This window comes from Pangasianodon hypophthalmus, chromosome 19, assembly GCF_027358585.1.
Source record: "Pangasianodon hypophthalmus isolate fPanHyp1 chromosome 19, fPanHyp1.pri, whole genome shotgun sequence".
Taxonomy (NCBI): domain Eukaryota; kingdom Metazoa; phylum Chordata; class Actinopteri; order Siluriformes; family Pangasiidae; genus Pangasianodon; species Pangasianodon hypophthalmus.
Window position 1 is genome coordinate 17,002,925 of NC_069728.1, and position 20,363 is coordinate 17,023,287.

General features: G+C 39.8%; 1 protein-coding gene across 2 annotated transcripts; it reads right to left on the bottom strand.

The window, feature by feature from the left end:
* Nucleotides 1-315: 315 nt before the first annotated feature.
* Nucleotides 316-18,718, bottom strand: plg (plasminogen). 2 transcript variants are annotated; one of them, XM_026923762.3, is made up of 20 exons: nucleotides 18,592-18,718; nucleotides 18,333-18,362; nucleotides 17,249-17,372; nucleotides 17,045-17,151; nucleotides 15,459-15,573; nucleotides 15,237-15,376; nucleotides 13,894-14,014; nucleotides 12,994-13,112; nucleotides 12,659-12,821; nucleotides 10,013-10,137; nucleotides 9,744-9,900; nucleotides 9,032-9,231; nucleotides 8,207-8,355; nucleotides 6,016-6,109; nucleotides 5,812-5,926; nucleotides 5,659-5,733; nucleotides 5,425-5,565; nucleotides 4,781-4,887; nucleotides 4,523-4,668; nucleotides 316-660 (listed from the first exon to the last, which is right to left on the bottom strand). In XM_026923762.3, the coding sequence occupies exons 1-20, from the start codon at nucleotides 18,638-18,640 to the stop codon at nucleotides 496-498; spliced, it is 2,442 nt and encodes an 813-aa protein (XP_026779563.3). In that variant the 5' UTR covers nucleotides 18,641-18,718; the 3' UTR covers nucleotides 316-495. The 2 variants fall into 2 exon arrangements, with proteins under 2 accessions (XP_026779563.3, XP_026779562.3); XM_026923761.3 differs by having other exon boundaries at nucleotides 8,207-8,358.
* Between the last annotated feature and the right edge of the window lie 1,645 nt (nucleotides 18,719-20,363).

The window sequence follows — 20,363 nt, forward strand, 5'->3', positions numbered from 1 at the left end:
GTGGACACTGCAGTTTCAAGTGTATATCCATCCATCTTTTTTCTGTACTGCTTATCCTACACGGGGCTGCAGGGAGCCTGAAGCCTATCCCAGGGGACTTGGGGCACAAGACAGGGGACACCCTGGCTGGGGTGCCAATCCATCGCAGGGCATAATTGCACAAATACTTACACACTACGGACAATTTGGAAATGTCAAACAACACGTCTTTGGACTGGGGTAGGAAACCGGAGTACCCGGAGAAAACCCCCAATACACGGGGAGAATATGCAAACTCCACGCACACAGTTAAGTGAGTAAAGAAATACTCCAGAATCCAAATTTTTCTTCTTTAATGTGTGCATATAAATTGCCATCTGATAAAATTAGGTGCAAAATGAAAGCATGTTTTTATTAAGCTTCAAAAAGAGTTCAGAAACAGAGAACTGTTGATTTACATTTCCTAAGTTTTAATTTGCACTTCAGACTTGGATGCCTGTCATTGGACTGATACACTCAAGAAACTGACTTTGTCTCGTTTTCGATCCAGTCAGTGAACTTGGAGACACGAGCATACACACCAGGCTTCATGGGATTGGCGCAGCCGAGACCCCACGATGTCACTCCCTGAAGAACGAAGGTGTTCTGAGCAAAGCATACTAGAGGACCTCCACTGTCACCCTGAGAGAGAGAGAGAGAAAAACTGAGAGTGAGACTGTGAGAGTGAGTTAACCAAATGCTGTCACTACAATCACTGGATATTAAACACAAGGTCACCTATAATGGCTTCTAATAATTGACTTTTTCTATTCAGTCTTGTTTAATGCCATGTAATGCACATTAAAAGCATTTTATCTTTAGTTTACTTTATTTACCTTGACACTTTAGTTTACTTAATACTGATACTTGACTGAAGGCACGGCCTCCCAAGCATTGTTCCTGCCAGTGGCCGACGGTACGGCCTCCCAGGTCCTGCTTCTGCCAGAGGCCAACATGGCGGTCTCACCTCCAGAGCTCCAGCATGAGACCAATGAGGTGATCTCCCATGCCGAGCTCCAGCCAGAGGCCAATGTGGCGGCCTCACCTCCAGAGCTGCAGCCTGAGCCCAACGAGGTAGTCTCCCCTGCAGAGCTCCAGCTTGAGACCAACAAGGTAGTCTCCCCTCCAGAAGTCCAGCCTGAGCCCAATGAGGTAGTCTCCCCTGCAGAGCTCCAGCCTGAAACCAACATGGCAGCCTCACCTCCAGAGCTGCAGCCTGAGCCCAACGAGGTAGTCTCCCCTGCAGAGCTCCAGCTTGAGACCAACAAGGTAGTCTCCCCTCCAGAAGTCCAGCCTGAGCCCAATGAGGTAGTCTCCCCTGCAGAGCTCCAGCCTGAAACCAACATGGCAGCCTCACCTCCAGAGCTGCAGCCTGAGCCCAACGAGGTAGTCTCCCCTGCAGAGCTCCAGCTTGAGACCAACAAGGTAGTCTCCCCTCCAGAAGTCCAGCCTGAGCCCAATGAGGTAGTCTCCCCTGCAGAGCTCCAGCCTGAAACCAACATGGCAGCCTCACCTCCAGAGCTGCAGCCTGAGCCCAACGAGGTAGTCTCCCCTGCAGAGCTCCAGCTTGAGACCAACAAGGTAGTCTCCCCTCCAGAAGTCCAGCCTGAGCCCAATGAGGTAGTCTCCCCTGCAGAGCTCCAGCCTGAAACCAACATGGCAGCCTCACCTCCAGAGCTGCAGCCTGAGCCCAACGAGGTAGTCTCCCCTGCAGAGCTCCAGCTTGAGACCAACAAGGTAGTCTCCCCTCCAGAAGTCCAGCCTGAGCCCAATGAGGTAGTCTCCCCTGCAGAGCTCCAGCCAGAGACCAACGAGATGTTCTCCCCTGCAAAGCTTCAGCCACAGACCAACGAGATGTTCTCCCCTGCAAAGCTTCAGCCACAGACCAACGAGGTGTTCTCCCCTGCAGAGCTCCAGCCTGAGACCAATGAGGTAGTCTCCCCTCCAGAGCTGCAGCCTGAGGCCGAAGGGGCGGCCTCCCACGCCATATTCCTGCCAGAGGCCGATGGCATGGCCTCTCACGGCCTGCTCATGCTAGAGACTGACAACATAGCCTCCCGTGTTCTGCCCCAGCTTGAGACTGATGGTGTGGCCTCCCACGCCATGCTCCTGCCAGAGGCTGATGGCGTGGCCTCCTCCATCCTGCTCCTGCCAGATGCAGACAATATGGACTCTCCCGTCCTGTTCCTGCCAGTGGCTGACGGCGCGGCCTCCCCGTCCTGCTCATACCAGAGGCTGACAAGGTGGCCACCTAAGCCTTGTTCCTGCATGAGGCTGACGAGATGGCCTCCCACACCACGCTCACACCTGAGACCAAGGAGCCGGCCTCCCACACCATGTTCCTGCCTGAGGTTGACAACGCTGCTTCCCATGACCTGCTCAAGCCTGAGACTGACGAGGCAGCCTCCCAAGACTTGCTCACACCAGAGGCCAATGGTGCAGCCTCCCAAGCCTTGTTCCTGCGAACCTGTCCCCGCCCCTCCACCTGACCCCAGCCAGCCTGTCATTGACCCACCACCTGCTACCCACCAATATGCCCCATGTTTGCTTCCCGGGTCCTCTGGGAGAGTCCAACAGGAGAGACAATGCCTGCCTTGGGACCTTGGGTCTTTGGTGAACATTTTGCCCAGAGGGGCAGGACCACATCAGGAGAGCTGTTGTAGGTGCTTTGGGAGAAGCATCCTTGGTGGGGGGGATCTGTCAGGTGTTTCCCCCTTGCGCCGAGCTCCAAGTGCAAAAGCACTCAGCACGCTTAAGCAACCGGCAGCCCGACAGTGTGTGCTCCCAGGTTTTGTCCTTGTTTATGTTTGTGGTTTTTTTTTTTGTTTCTATCCTATCTCTGCCTCTGTATTGTTATTGGATGTTTCCCCTCATGTGTCATGATCAGTCTCACCTGTTTCCAATTTGCCCATGATTAGGAATTATACCCTCCTGTGAGTCTTTGTTCTTCACGCAGTATTGTTCAGTGTTTTGCTGCCTGCCTTTACCTAGTTGTTTTGTTCTGTGTGTCCGCTCCCAAAAACACGTCTGTTTTTGGATACTGTCTCTGCCTGTCATTTTCGGGTTTGTCTGCCTGCCTCTCAATAAACGCAATTGCATCCGTCTGCACTCCCATTACATGACAACAATAGGTCATGTTTCAGCATGAATCATTATGTCTTGAAGGGAAATGTATGTGGACTACAGGGCATTATCATTAAAAGGGGAAAAAAGGGATTCAGTATGGCGAGACTTAAAAACGCCTGTTGAACGTTACCTAAAAAAAAAAAATACAACAACGTTATAGAAGCTATATAATATAAATACGTGTATGTGACGAGGAGGAGGGAGTGGCCAGGCTGTGAGGATGCACGCTCAGTGGTCTAATCAGGAGGAGAGAGAGACGCACGCATGTTTTATGTTTGCTGTACGTTTGTGTTTTATGTTCTGTTTTGAGTTTTGTTCATGATTAAACTTTACTTTTGTGTTCAGTCGGTTCCCGCCTCCTCCTTGCCTATCTTTGAAGTTTGTTATATTGGTGCCGAAAGCCGGGAGGGAAGAGGGACATGCTGTCAGAGAACCCTCACTGCTGTGGGTGGATCGCGGTGGTGCTGGAGCGGTTGCCAGGGGACAGAAGACCTGCTGCCGTCCGCTGGGAAGGCAAAGGTGTGGCTGCCGTCTGCCTGAAAAGGGGAGGAGCTGTAGCCATCTGTCAGGAGGTCCCGCGCCATCGCCCGGCGTCGTGGGGGATCGCTTACCAGCTGGCTGAGGACCAGATGACAGCATTTCTGGGGAACGGGGAACCAGTTTTCTTTCTCTTTCTCTCTCTGGTCTAATCAGCAGGAGAGAGAGATAAGGAGCAGGTGGAGACGCGGGAGAGGGAGAAAGAGATGTGCACATGTTTTATGTTTGCCCTACGTTTGTTTTCCATTCTATTTGAGTTCTGTTCATGATTAAACTTTATGTTTGTGTTAAGTCGGTTCCTGCCTCCTCCTTGGTGTTTCTCCCTGACATTTGTCCTGTCCCAGAGAAAAAAGCAACAGCTATACCTCTGTCTGTTACAAAGTGCTGACACTGGAGACTCCTTCCTTAAATGTTAAAGTAACATCTCCTTACAGAAAACATTTTCTTTTAATCTGTTTATGTGGTGCGTCCACCATAGGTTGTTACTACAGAAACGATAATGTATTAAAACATGTGCATTAATATAGACCTGTGATTTGCAGCTGCACTACTGTCAGAGCTGCTATTGGAAAGGAATGAAAATGAACTAATGAAAATGAAACGAATCAACATTTTATGACCAATAAGAATCGAGAATTCAACAGCACAACAGCACTGTGGTAAAAGTATAAACCAAAGGATTTATATCAGTACCTGGCAATTTCTTACTTTGCATGTTATGGAAATATGGGGCCTTAAAATAAATAAGGTAAAATTTGTTGTGGTTATATACAGTAAACTGGCGTATTCTTTAATTGAGTAACTGATCATCGGGTGATTCAGCTTTTGTGAGTGTTGTTACCTGACAGCTGTCAGTTCCTCCCTCGATGTTTCCTGCACACATCTCATTGTCCTTCACTCGGTTGTTCAGGTAGGCTGCACGGTTGCACACTTTATTTTCAATGACTGGGAAGCCGGTCTCCTTCAGAATGCCGTCTCCCCCCGTTCCTGATGAACACATCATGAGGGGGATATAATTACTGATTCTGGTTAGTGTAAACTAACATGCAAAGAAAAATGAGGAAGTGTGTGTGGGTGTGTGTGTGTGTGTGTTCTGTACCTTGGGTGTCTCCCCAGCCTGTAACATAGCATTCTGTCCCGCTGGGCACGATGTAGTCTTTCTCAGGCAAACACACTGTAGACACTTTATCATTTAAAACAGCTGGCCTGAAATGAGGGGAAAAAAAGTCTCTGTGGCTTGTTTAACAACTATATAATAAGGACCTATAGTTCTCTCCAAAATTATTGGCACCCTTCATGAAGATGAGCAAAAATTAATAACATGCAAATGAGGGATATTTTGATATTTGATCACTGCATATTTTACCCTGAGGGGAAAGTGACATTATATATTTATACCCCTGGGAATCAGGATGTGGTTAAAGGCAACAACAGAGATTCTAAGGACTGAGAGCCATTTTAAAAAAACAAAATATTCTTTTCAAGAATGACAATTTGTTGCCACAGTTTTTAAGAGAAAATATTATTAGTTAAATTATTAGTTTTTTTTTTTTGTTACCATGTAGACACTCCCCTCCCTCATCATTTTTACTCATTTTTCTGGAGGGTGCTAATACTTCTGGAATGCACCATATTGTTCTATAGTCTAAGCAGAAGTGGTCAACAAATATTTTATTTTTCAGATCCTTACTATGCAAGGTCTAGAAATCATAACAAGACTAATGCTGCACAAAAATTCCTCACGTTTCCAGCTTGAGTAAAGCGATATCTGTTCCTGCTGGCCCCTTTATAATCTTTTCCAGGTTTCGGATCTGTCTGGACTCCTCATTTGCCCTTTCTGAATGGATTCCCAAGTATACTTTGTAGGCAGATGGTCTGTTAGATCTGGAGAATAAGTGTAAATATGTCACCATCAAGACAAGATGTTGTCAAAGACCAAACTCTTGATTTCTTATAAGTGACATCACTGTAACTCACCGTTCAAGGCAGTGAGCTGCTGTAAGGACCCACTGAGCATGGATTAAAGTTCCTCCACAGAAGTGGAAGCCATTGCTATAACACACAGTTACAGTCAACAGTGTGGACACGGATGTAGTAGATAATCACTGTAATATGTTTAGAGATTCCTACCTGGTTCTGAGACTGATCTGCCAAGGCCAAGAGTGAGGCTTAGAGACGCATCCTCCGACGATCCGGCCAAAGCAGCGTCTTGGTTTTACTGCTGGCTGTCCGCATTTTGGTGTATCTGTTTGGAAAAGGGTTGCTCATATTTAAAACCTCTGCTATGCCTTGACATGACATCAGGAAGTCAGGTAGAGGAAAGACATTTCATACCACAGTCTGGAATATAACAGTAGTCCCACTTCTTTCTAGGATCCATAGTGTAACACCAAGGTCCGTTTGGGTCATTATCAGGATTTCTGCAATTCTAGCCATTAAAAAACAAGTTAGAAAGTATGGGAACTCTTTACTTAAGGGTAGCATTAAGCCCTTAATGGCACGTGACATTAACATATGTAAGCATTTCTAAAAGTTTATCGTAAGAGGCATCAGCTGTCACAAAGCCTGTTTTTGTCAATCTTGTCAAGTTGACTGAGGTTAACACCTCAGTTAAGTGATGTAGACTTTCGTCATCATGAGTTTGGGGTATGACATTTTCCTGGTTGACTTGGAATGTTAGAATTTCATGGTATTCATAAAAATCTTAAGTGGAACTATAAAACACAGTTTACATTACAGTGTCATGACATTGACGTAGGTATTCATAAAAAAATGATAAGCAGAACTATAAATCTAACTTTACTTAAGGGCCATGGAAAATATATATGATACCGACATTACAGTGTCATGGTACTGGCACAGGTATTCATACTGACATCACAGCGTCATGACATTGTCATAGGTATTCATAAAAATCTTGTAAGCAGAACTAGGAAACTCACTTTACTTGAATGTCAAAGAAAATATACATGACTGATATTACAGTCACATGACACTGACATTACAGTGTCACGACACTGACATAGGTATTCATACTGACATCATAGTGTCACCACACTGACGTAGGTATTCATACTGACATCACAGTGTCACGACACTGACATAGGTATTCATACTGACATCATAGTGTCACAACACTGACGTAGGTATTCATACTGACATCATAGTGTCACAACACTGATATAGGTATTCATACTGACATCATAGTGTCACCACACTGACGTAGGTATTCATACTGACATTACAGTGTCACGACACTGACATAGGTATTCATACTGACATCACCGTGTCACGACACTGACGTAGGTATTCATACTGACATCATAGTGTCACGACACTGACATAGGTATTTATACTGACATCACAGTGTCACGACAGACATAGGTATTCATACTGACATCACCGTGTCACCACACTGACGTAGGTATTCATACTGACATCAAAGTGTCACCACACTGACGTAGGTATTCATACTGACATCACAGTGTCACGACACTGACGTAGGTATTCATACTGACATCATAGTGTCACGACACTGACATAGGTATTCATACTGACATCACAGTGTCACGACACAGACGTAGGTATTCATACTGACATCACAGTGTCACGACACTGACGTAGGTATTCAAACTGACATCACAGTGTCACCACACTGACATAGGTATTCATACTGACATCACAGTGTCACGACACTGACGTAGGTATTCATACTGACATCATAGTGTCACCACACTGACGTAGGTATTCGTACTGACATCACAGTGTCACGACACTGACATAGGTATTCATACTGACATCATAGTGTCACGACACTGACGTAGGTATTCATACTGACATCACAGTGTCACCACACTGACATAGGTATTCATACTGACATCACAGTGTCACGACATCAGCGTAGGTGTTAATGTAAATGTTAGAAGTGGAGCCCTAACCATATGAAACTCACTTTACTTAAGGGTAAGAGAAATTATACACGGTTCTGACATTACAGTGTTATGACATTGACATATGTATTCATAAACATATTATAAATAAATAGTGTTTCTTATTTCTGCTTATAAGATTTTTATGAGTAATGTCCTGTCTAACAACAGTCTATATTTTCTCTGACCCTATTCATCACCATTATGTGACATTATGTGACATACCTGTACACAGAGCTACAAAGTCACTTGTTATAACATTCTAATGTAAGGCAACCCTATGTCTCTTGACTCAGGTGTTAAATCAACTTGCTATCAAAATTGACAAATGTAGTCTTACAGCTGATATTTGTTGGAGCAAGCCTTTATAAGAGATTATGTAGTTTTATGTCAGGTGTTATGTTGGAGTTATATAGCCTTAAGAACACTACTGTTACTGTAGTATAATTATTAGGAATACATTGACACAGCCACTGGTATTGGGTACCAGTAAAAAATAATGATAGTGATGCATTTCTAATATGTACTGTGGAATATGTATAATTAAAATATAATTATTAATAAAGCCATGACAGTCTCCAAGCTTTATGACCTACATTAGACTCCAGACCCTTGTCAGGGTGAGTTGAAGGTGTAAAGGTGGTACTGTGGGGTGTTGTGGCACTCCAGGCTTGGCAGCTCACTCCTGTTACGGTCCTCGATATCGGACCTCGATAATTTGCTCCATTGCCAAGCTTGCAATCTTCTTCTTTTTTTTTTTTAAAAAAAAGCACAAGCAGTATTAAAAATAAAAGCCCTGCTGAAAGGAAAACCCCACAAAGTCAATAACACAGCAAATAATGATGCTTCAATTGAGGGCAAAAGTTTGTACACCCTTGGACAACAATAAAGACGACAAATTTATTTTATAACAATAATGAAAAATCTAAATATTTAATAAATATAATCTAAATATAAAAATAAATAAGATAGAGCTTATTTATAAAAGTTTGTACCTAGCTTTATGAATGTGATAATTATCATCTGCTAACGTGTATCCTCTTGCCATTTTCTTTATTTTTTTAACCCCTTTTTCTCCCAATTTGGTCATTTTGACAATTCCAACCCTAGTGCTCCCCTATCACATGACAGCTACCAAATGGGGAAGGTGAAAGCTTGCACGTGCTTCCTCCAAAACACGTGAAGCCTTCACATCTTTTCAGGGAGAGTAATTCCATCACTCCCCCCAAGAGTGCAAGGTCAATTACACTTTCCTGAACTCTTCATGGTTGTGGCATTGTTGGGATTCGAAGGCTTGCTTGTTTGCTAAATTGCAAAATAGAGGCACATTTTCATTTTTTTACATCCAAGAACCATGATGGACACAAACTTTTGCACTCAGCTGTATAGTTTCAGATATATTTGGTTTCATGAAGACAGACCTGCGGGTTGTGAAGAAATAGGAGCCTGTGTTACGGGGGCCATAGGGATACGCCCACTCTGAGTGGACTGAATGGTCTGATTGGGGCGAATGCTACAGCGCTCTATCTTACAGTACTCCCAGCGCACAGAGGGGTCAGTTGTGTAGCACCATGGAGCTGTGTCACCATCAGGGTTCCTGCACAGGTTTCTTCTTAAATCTCTGCGTGGTGAAAGAGAAATATGGATTTAAACATATAGTCAGAAATTTTAACAGGGGTGAACTGAAGCTAGCAGTTTTGAAATTTGAAGTCCAAACACACACAGCTATACTACTAAGCCCTGCCGACAAATTACACGCCTAGCCTGGAGCTCCTGAATGCTAATGTTTTGACATGTCACTTATAACTTCTGGAAATTTTAAATTGAATTTATTTTTAATAAACTGTAAAATAGAGGTGATAGTTTGCTAGAGGTAATAGTGTTCTTTGCTGCATCTCACAGTAGAAAGTAACAGGGTTGAAAGTATGCAAATTTTTTGCATGTTTATGAGAGATTATTGAGCGCTTTACGGTTTCTAAGTAGAACCCTTTTAGCTAACAACCTTTACCAATGTGAAAAACTCATGTGAACCAGGTTTTTTTTAAGCATATTGAAAAAAATGGTTTGTCAAGGTTTCTTTGGATATTTAGAGGTTCTAAGCTTCAATTCATTTTGCAGCATCTTTTGCCTTACGCATTGGGGTATGTCTGTGGTGTCTTTGTATGTCTATGAGGTTCCATAGAGGCCCAGAACTGGCACTTCTTCCCACTGATGGTCTCTGACATGACTCCACGGTACGAGCTGCCATCTCCTGTGTAGCAGTCCTCAGCTGGAGCGATAACTGGCTCGTCTGTAAACACATTCACATTATATAAATGATATTTAAATAGTAACGCACTCATCGAGGGTGTGTATGATGAGTTATAGCAAAGGAAGAAGTTATTCCTGTATAGAGGGCTGACCTGGGCGTGGCTCGGCACCACAGCTCGGTATATTGCAGTACTCCCAGCGAGTTTCTGGGTCGGTGGTGTAACACCAGGGACTCCTTTCGTTGTCAGGGTTTCTGCAGTAGTTGTTATCCAGACCTCTGCAACAGACACAAATAAATGTTTCCACATACAGTACAGTGCTATCTGGCAGTGTTAGGGTGATTCCACATTTATGGTGCCATTTGGCTCTTGTAACTTCTTAAAAAAAAATTTCAGTACTGAATCTAAGAAAACCTGCATTTAACCATGTCAGGAAACACTGTGTAACTTTTTACAAGCTTCTTTTGCTGCATCTCACAGTAGAAAGCAACAGGGTCAAAAGTAATAGGATTAAGGATTTTTAAATCATAGAATTAGCAGATGCACAAAATGCTCTGAACCGAGCAGCTCTGTTCCGCTCTGGAGGAACATTTCAACACCATCAAATTTCTCAGAGAAAAAACCTTGAAACAAAGAATTTAGCAAGAGCCATGGTATGGCAATTCTGCAGTAGACTTTTACGCTTTTAAGGTTAAATCTAGAACCTTAAAGTATTTGTCAGCTTGTTATAGAACCCTACAACAGAGGATTTTTGTTTCAGAGAGACTTCAGAGCAGAACCCCTTAACTGAGCTTTTCAATTCAATAGACATCATCACAACTGGGTTCTTGTTGGAAACCTTTTGTAAACTGAAAGCACTCTTTTGTAGGTAAATGATAAAATGATAAACCAAAGAACCAATTTAAGGTGCTACAGGAAACCTTTTGTTTCTTTAGTGTATATTCTTGGGGGGAAAGGGTTCCTCAAGGGCTTGTTGGATTGTTAATGGTTTCAGGTTTCTAAAAGAGTACTTCTTGGAACCTATTGAGCAGACATGATTGCTTTAAGACTACAACTCTTCCCCTAAAACTTTATTAACATGTGGCAGTGAAAAGTTTACTAATGTGTCTATATTATTCCTTACTGAAATTCAATATTTTAGTGAATCAAATTATCAGATATCTCTCTGCAATCTCACACTGTTCATTAATTTAACACAAACTGTTTTCAGTGGGCTGCGTAGCCTGCATGATGCCCGTAGACACCCCACTGATAGAACTCAAGTGAAATCAGGATTCTATGCGCTTCTATATGCTTCTATGGCAGATTCAAGTACAATGTGTTTTAATGGGAGGAAAGATTAATGGTTATTGGACAACAGACTTTTAATACATTATTTTGGGTCCTGCCCAGGTGCACGGCTTCACTGGGAGTGAATGGGATTGTGTCCGGTTGGGTTTTGCATAGAAATAAACACAGTCCCCTAAAAAGTATTGGAATGGTAAGGACAATTCTTTTGTTTTGGGGTGTCTGGTGATGGACTTGGCCAGTCTAAAACTTTCCACTTTTTTCCCCTGATGAAGTCTTTTGTTGTGTTGGCAGTGTGTTTTGAGTCATTTGTCTTGCTGCATGATCAAGTTCCTCCCAATTAGATTGGATGCATTTTTCTGTAAATTGTCAGTCAGAATGTTTCTGTAGGCTTCTGAATTAATTCTGATGCTACCATCATGAGCTACATCATCAGTAAAGATTCCAGAAACAGCCATGCAAGCCCAAGCCATGACACTACCTCCACTGTGCTTGACTGATGAGCTCATATGTTTTAGATCATGAGCAGATCCCTTCTTTCTCCACACTTGGCCTTGGTGATGGCCTTTCCATCACTTTGGTAGAGGTTTGGTAGAGGAGGCCGGACCTGTTCCATGTCTGGTTGTTAGTACACTGGTGGTTTCTTTCTTTGTCAGGACATTCCAAATTGTTGTATTGGCTATGCCCAATGCTTGTGCAATGGCTCTGATTTTCCCTCTTTTCTCAGCTTCAAACCAGCTTTCTTTTCTCCCATAGACAGCTTTCTGGTCTTCATGTTGGTTTATTCTTTTTTTATCCTTTTTAGCTACAAATGCACTCTTCACAGGTGAAACCCAGGGCTCAAACCAAGAGTAGACATTCAGAGCTATAAATTGTTTAAATAATCAGTCTAACAGAGCACACCTGGGCAACAAGAAACACCACAGTCACCTGTTCCAATATTTTTGACACTTGAAAAATGGGTGGGTTCAAACAAAAGGTGCCATGTTCTAAGTTGCTTAACTCAACTAGATGCAAATATCAGGAAATGAAAGTTGAAATTCTATCATCTCACATTTGTCTTTTGTTTTCAAACCCAAATGTGTTCAGCGTATAGCAAAAACAAAAGAATTGGCCTTGCAGTTCGAATACTTTTAGGAGGGGACTGTATCTCAACATTTACTGGACAATGCGCTCTTTGTTTGTCCCTCCTGGAAACACGGCTTCTCTGTATAATTGCAAGCTCTCTCAAAGGCGCCGAACCTCCTAACCAACTGCCAATTTCTTGAAAAATCTTTGGAATGGGTAACAGGTCTGAAGGGGTTGTACATAGAAGCATTTACTATTACCCTAGAGGCACCAAGAAGCCATCAAAAGAACCCTGCTAGATGAAAACACTTTTATCTTTGTATCTTAAAGATTACTTGATTATTAAATGCCTAGAAACACATAAGCATTAAACTGCACCTTTAATTGACAACACGTTATTTACGCTCATCATGCTGTCATAGGCAATTACACTTTGTTCCTCACTTGCAAGGGTAGTTCTGTGGTGTTCTGGAATGCTTCTGAGGAAACTGAGATGACCACTCTTGGCAAGTTTTCCCTGAAATGGTCACAGCAATGTTGCCTCTATATGAATTCCCGTCTCCTGTAGCACAGGTCAACTCTGTTGCGATGGTTGGAGGCTGGGACGCTGTGGGGTTAAAAAAAAACATGTATAAAATGTATAGTGTTCAGTGAAACCATACAGTAGGCTCTTGAGAAATTATTTAACAAATTAACATCTCTCGATCCTCTCTTATTGGGTTGTTAGTTCTGTAATGGGTGTGTTAGTTATCCGAGAAGAAAAAAATAAAGGAGCTTACTGCAGCGAGGGACGGAGCAGTAATCCCAGCGTTTGGATGGACTTGTGGTGAAACACCAAGGTCTGGGTTCTCCGTCTGGATTTCTGCAGTAGTTCACCTCCAAGTACTTGTCAGGAAGACTACACACACACACACACACACACACACATACACACACACACACACACACACAGGCTCAGTATGAATTTAATAATTAATCAGTATGAATGTGATAATTAATTATATAATACAGGGTTTCCCAACCTTTTTTGTCATCTGAATACCTTCAACCTAATTAATTTTCCTCATATACCTCCAGAGGCATTGAATCTCACTTAAACTAAGTGAATCTTTTGCTCGTTGAAGAACTTTGTTTTATTCCTTTACAGCTTTTGTAACTGTTTTAATCGACGCAACCTTACCTTGTTTGGTTTTATGGCCAGGTTTTCATGTTTTGCTTCAAAATGTCTTTTTAAGAAAGCTGCTTCAAAAATATAACACACTTGGGAAAAGGTTTGGCCTTCTTACTGTCCAAATGTGAAATATTCCTTCACTGTACTCACAGAACTTTCCCCAGTTTTTGTTGTTCAAATTTTGTTGTTCAACTTGCACCTGGATGTTCCTCTTCCTTCCCGATTTTCTTTTACTGACAATGTGAGTGTCCATTTCAAGTGATTTTAAGGATGATTTAGCTAGCTAACACTGTAATTTATATTTAAATATCACATGCTAGGAACTGTTATCTCATGACATGACCCATGAGCAATTCAGTCATCAGTTTTTTTTTTTTACTTTTAACAATATTTTATTAAAGTTTAATTTAATGTGTCATTGATATTTCCATCACAGTCTCATGACTCCCCTGCAATGCCACCATGAACCCAAAGGGGTTGGGAAGCCCTGACGTAATAAAAGTCTTACACTGAGGGAATGTATCCATGGTTATGGGGTTTCTGGGAGTCCCAGCGTTGACAGGTGAATCCTCCCTCAGTAATGGAGATCTTCCCTCTGTAGTTTTCTCCACTACAGTACATGCATTCCACTGTAGGCATACAAGAGCATATAATAAAAATAATCCTAATCATAATTATTTATATAGCACTTTTCCAACCCAATCTCACAGAAAATAGCGTTTGCATGCAACTTCTCTTTATATATGTTAAATCAATGTTAAAATAATATTCTGGCTCAAGCATACGAGGGAAATCAGCATATCAAACATTCACTCAAATGCTCTGTATGTCGTGTTCTGCACAATCAGACTTGCAAGTCACTTGGCAACATGTGGCAACTATGGTAAAGTGAGTATTTTCAAACCGCGCAAAGTTGCTGTGTTTTCAGTAGCCGAAAGAATTTACAATTCTTTTGTAAATTCCTGACTGTGTTTGCAGAGAAGAGGAGAAGTTTATTCATATGTGTCATGAAAAGCACAAACTTTATGCATGAAGTGGGCTATGCTCAATATGTTTAATAAAAGAAGGCAAATTATTTATTACGTATTGATTTTTATTCTAACAGCATAGTGGGAGCAGTGGGTGTGGTTAAATGACATTGGTGCAGAAAGTCTCATACAGAGCATTAAAGTGAATATTTGATAATGATGATATGCAATGTATGCTTGTGCCAGAATATTGATATTTAATGTATATCAGAATATTATAAATAAATAAATAAATAAATAAATAAATAAATTCTAAATTAAGACCATTGCATCAAATCAAATATAATATGTGATCACATAACTTTAAAAAATTAAACCAAAAAAAGAAAAAGGAATCAGTATGAAGACAAATGGTGAGGTGAGAACAATCTTAATGGTAGATTTGTGCGCTGTAGTCATGTCACGCCTGTCACGGGCAATTCACCTCCAGGCCACCAGAGGGCACTCTCCCCTGGGTTCTGAACTACTCTCTCAGTTGTGGTTCCAATTTCCTGTTCCCACTGTATATAAAGCACAGTCTAATTGTGAATGCTTACTTCAGTCATGGGAGTTCTATGCTCTAGATTTATCTTGCTATACTGCATAGGACTCCGTCTAGTCCTGTCTTGTTCCTGCTGGATTCGTTTGCATATCTGATGACGTGTATTGCCCCTGCCTGTGTTTCTGACTTCTGACCTGTTTTGAATCTGTGATTATTCTTATGTATGACTCCGACTGGTGTTCAGGCTCTGATTTTTTGGGGATTGGGTCATTAAGCCTCTTGCATATGCATCCTAACCCCTTGTCTGTGTCATCTGCATTACAGGTGAAATTTCAGTTATACCACTGCAGCTGGGGATGTCACAGTGCTCCCATCTCTTATTCGCATCCACGGTGTAGCACCAGGGGCCCTCGCTGTCTCCATCTGGATTTCGACAGAAGTTGGACTCCAGGTCAGCTTTCGGATGCGTCTTCGGTGTGATGCTGCGAGGACAGTATAGTTATCTTTCAAAACCTTAGTCATAATCTGTTACTGTATGAATACTATGACGTTAGTAATGCATACTTCGGCTTGTGAGGGAATGTAGATTCCCAGCGCTGACATATTATTCCCGATTTTGTCCTGCTCTTTGTCCCTCTGTAGTTGCTACTGCTGTCAGTCAGACATTCAAGTAAATAATCTGAATGGAAGAAAAATGCATTTTTTTCAGATGGCTTGTGTGAAATCTAGAACTTTGAATAAAAATAACTCAAAAATAAATTGGTGCATAACAATCTCTCAACAATATATAGCAGATTCAATCTCTGTTTAGTCAACGCTGCAGTGTATCTTAGCAAAGGTGTAAAGTACTTAAGTACATAAATTCAAGTTCTGTACATTTTAACTTCATTTGTTAAGTATGGAATAAAACACAATGGGGCATAAAAACTATAAACGAAAGAATTTTTTAATAACAGCATGTCCCAAAGTGTCTTATTCCTCTAGTATCACAGGAATTTGCCAACGTTAAAACAAACAAAAAAAAAAACCAACATTAAAACTTCCCTTTTTCAGAAAAATTATAGTTACAGCTTTACCTCTGACTGTTACAAACCACTGACACTGGAGACTCCTTCCATAAATGCTACATAAACATCTTATAATTACATACGATCATCACAAGCCAGACAAGTTGCTTTGATTGAGCTCTTACTATAGAAACAATGACATATTACAATGAGTGCATTAATATAAAGCTGGGGTTTGCAGATGCACTACTGTCAGAGCTGCTGTCATTGAAAATTAATCAACACCTTCTCACCAATCAGAATCCAGAATTCAACAACAAAGCCATACCAATTTGCATAAATACCACAACTAGTCATTTTCGAGCAAGGACAATTTGTCTATTACGCTTTCCCTTTAACTTAAAATATAACCTCTGTGCAAATTGAGTCATACAAATTTTATAGTTTTAGTTGAAGTCATTTATTTATTTTGCTTTATCCAATTACTTTGAATAGTAAAATTTTCTAATTATTTAAAAGTTATTAATTTAAATACCTAATTACTTTAAATATCTTACTAATATAATTATATAATCAATTAAGTTATGGACACTTTCAAACTTAATAGGTTTGCTAGAATTATAGTTTTGCTACTTCCACAGAAATTCGAGTCAGATTTTAACACAAAAAGTCATCTTTTTTGTACTTTATATGCTGTATATTGGTTATTATTATTATTATTATTATTATTATTGCATCTTCGATAAGAAAAGCTTAATTTTCTAAAAAAAATAAAAAAAAGAGCTCTTAGAAAAACCGGGCACACAATCACCTTGAAAAATAAAATCCTAAAGGAGGAGGCAGGATTATATAACCTTTTTCACCCATTTTATGTTTGTTTAGTGACATAAACATCATAATGATGGGAAGTTGGAAATGACATATTAATGAGACACTGGGTTGTTTTTAGGGCTGATGTTTAAACTCATCTGAAAGCAAAACATAATTAGTTTATTACAATTACAAAAAAAAAACCAACAATTACAATCAATACAATTAGTTATTATAATTACAAAAAGAATACAAGTCCTGACTAAATCATATTAACTTCTTTTTTTCTGGTTTAATGACTCCATCTAATCAACCGTCTCTCTAAACACTTACCTTTCTTCTCATAAAGAGCTGTACTCATTCTCCGAAGCACCGGCTCTATCTTCGAGTTGGCTGGTATTGTTCTGCACTCCTGATCTTTTTCAGTGAATAGAAAGGACCTGAAAAAGACAAATTGAATCCAGATTTAATAATCAGCTATACGCCGTATAGACTGTAAAACTAAACGACAAGGTTCAGCATGTCACAGTGTGTTACCTGCATGTGAGCAGTGTTTCTGCGTTGCACTTTAGTGCACATTCTTCCGCTGATGTTGCACGGTACTGATTTTTTTGCAGTGTGAGAATCCAAGCACCATCAGTTTTAGTGTACTCATCTAAAACTGTGAACAAAAACAAAAAGACATGACGAGTTAACACGACAGTGAGAACGCTAGTAATGATGTATTTATAAAGTCTTAATAGAGTGACTATCTAAATACTTAATCAAATCCTTAAGTGACTAGAAACAGTGATATATATATATATATATATATATATATATATATATATATATATATATATATATATATATATATATATATATATAAATATATATATACAGTCAAGTGCAAAAGTTAGCATACCCTAGCATTAAGTATGTTAGTCAATGAGCAGTATTAATCAGTATTAAGTTGGAAGGCTTGTGTATGACCACATCTTTATTTAGTCTTTGCAAAGACATGTTAAAAATGTTTATTTAAAAAAAAAAATCAACACCTTCTATGTAAAAAAAAAAAAAAAAAAAAACACTGACTACTATAACTGTTTTTTTATGTTTACTGTGTAAATTGATTTCATAGATGCAACTTACAGCTTAATCTTCTAAAAATAAACAGGAACAGGAAGACCTGCAATTATCTAATAAGCATGCAATTCATGCAATTATCTAATAAGCCAATCATGTAGCAGCAGCACAATGTATAAAATCATGTAGATACAGCTCATGTAGTTACTGCTCACATCAAACATCAGAATGGGGAAATATGTGATTAAAATGTGTACATAAATAACACCCTGTGAGCATGATAAAGCACTAAACTATTATACTGATGGCATGGGGTCATGTACCTTAATTCAGAAATCAACTTGATAACTAGAATTTCTTGTAAATGAATGAAATTTAACTGCATAAAATTGAACTGGAGACAGAGCAGTTTATGAAGGTATGGAAGGGTAACATAACTTAGATTTAAAAAATATCAAATGTCATACACATTCAGCATTGTGATATATTAACTATTTCATATTTCTGCAGGGAAGATCTCACTCAAGTTTTGATCATGCTCTGATTATTATCATACCTGTGCTCTGGGTCTGAACTTTAAAGACACCTGTTAAGGAAAGAAGTTACACTGTTCAGCAAGCAAAAAGTTACAGACAAATATATACGCATATAATAGAGTTCAGCTCGATTAAAAACCTACTTTACATAGAGATTTTCTGAAATCACTAGAAAATTTAATGCATTAGTCGCTACACATTACCAATAGCACATAGTCTCATCCTGAGAAATAACATTATTATTATTAGTATTATTACTCTTTTAATCCACAGTCTCACCTGCGTAAAGGAAAACACAGAGAATTAGAGTTGCTTTGTTGACGTCCATGCTGTAGCACTAACACACATTGATTTCAGAGCAGGTTTTGTCTCGTAGGCCATGTCAATAAGGCAAATAATCATCGGTCAATCATTTTCTTAACAAGGACATAGAACAGAGTTCATGTTGTGTTTACTGGACCTACATTTACTGTTTGTGATCACGTTGTATCGTTCAGTTGTATATATATATATATATATATATATATATATATATATATGTATATATTCTTGTGTATGAATTTCGATTCACAGTTTGTTTTTCTGTGTAATCAATTTTCATTATTTTGTTGTTGATATTTTTTTTTAAAAAGTGGATAACCGGTCTCGTCCTTCAAAATCGTCTCACCCATGTTTATCAGTGATTGAGAGAGGCATTATATATCACTATAAACAAAACTTTTACAAAACAAGCAAAGCATTTAGCACTAAATCCAGCTAGGCATTAAAAAAAATACAACAATTTAATCTCCATACATTTTGAAACTACAATTCCAGCTCTGAGTCTCAAATCAATAAGTTAATAACTAACCTTTGTCCAAACTCAATTTGCCAAACATCCAAGTTTTCGCAAGTCTAAACACAATGTACAAATAGAGCTGGAGACAAAGATTTTCACCTCTACTGAGCAAAATATCCTTACTTATCCTTAGTCACTTCGTACACAGGAGGTTCGTTGAATTAAAATACTAACCATTTTGTATTTTAGAGAAACGATTGTGCCGGATTTTATTGAGTTCTTGATTCTGATTGGTCAGAAGGCGTTGATTAATTTTCTATAACGGCAGCTCTGACAGTAGTGCATCTGCAAATCAGGGTACTTATTCTAATACGTCATTGTTTCTATAACAACAGCATACCGTATACAGGGACTTGTTTAGTGAATGAACAGATTTAAAACCTGTGTAAGTGTCGATATGGTGATGTTTTTCAGGAGGAGACATTTATTTTAATAAATAAAATTTATTTCTTTTTATTACTCATTCACAGAGGCTTGTATGGTGAACCACAAGAATCTATATCTAATAATAAATGTATTGTTTTTAACAAAGTGTCAACATCGACATGATGAAGTTTTCTGTAAGGAGATGTTTAAAATTTATAGAAGGAGTCTCCAGTGTCAGCGCTTTGTAACAGTTTAACAGCATAGGAAAATCTTCAGGACTTCCTTGTAACATGACAAGCTGCAGTTTCTGTCTTGTTAAATTTGAGAGAGGAAGAAGAGAGAGGTGAAGGAACGACTGTTTATAACTGTTATTCATGATGGCGGCATGCATGAGTGTATGCACTGCTACTTTCCTAATTTGCACTAGATATTGTCTGGTGATTAAGTATTGTAACTTTGTATAATAAATAACACTAAAGACCTTGGAGAATAATGCTATTTCATCCTACTGTATACTTGCATATGGCTAGAATGACTAGTCTAGTCTTATAACGTAATTGATAACAAAAACTATCTTGTGGATTAAAAAACTATCTGCAACATTAAATGTACCTAAAAAATGGATAAAAGCGTGTGCCATGTCGTTCTTTAATAAATTAAAGACTTAATGCTTGGCAAATTGCTGTCGTATAAGAGGAATAAAACTCTTCAGGATGTCCTGTTATAGTAAAAATTCAGTGATTCTGCATCGTGTCGCATCATATCAGCCTGTCACTGATTACTTTCCTATAACAGCACATCCCCAAGTGGTTTATTCCTTACTTAATTATTGGGGAGATGATGGGGG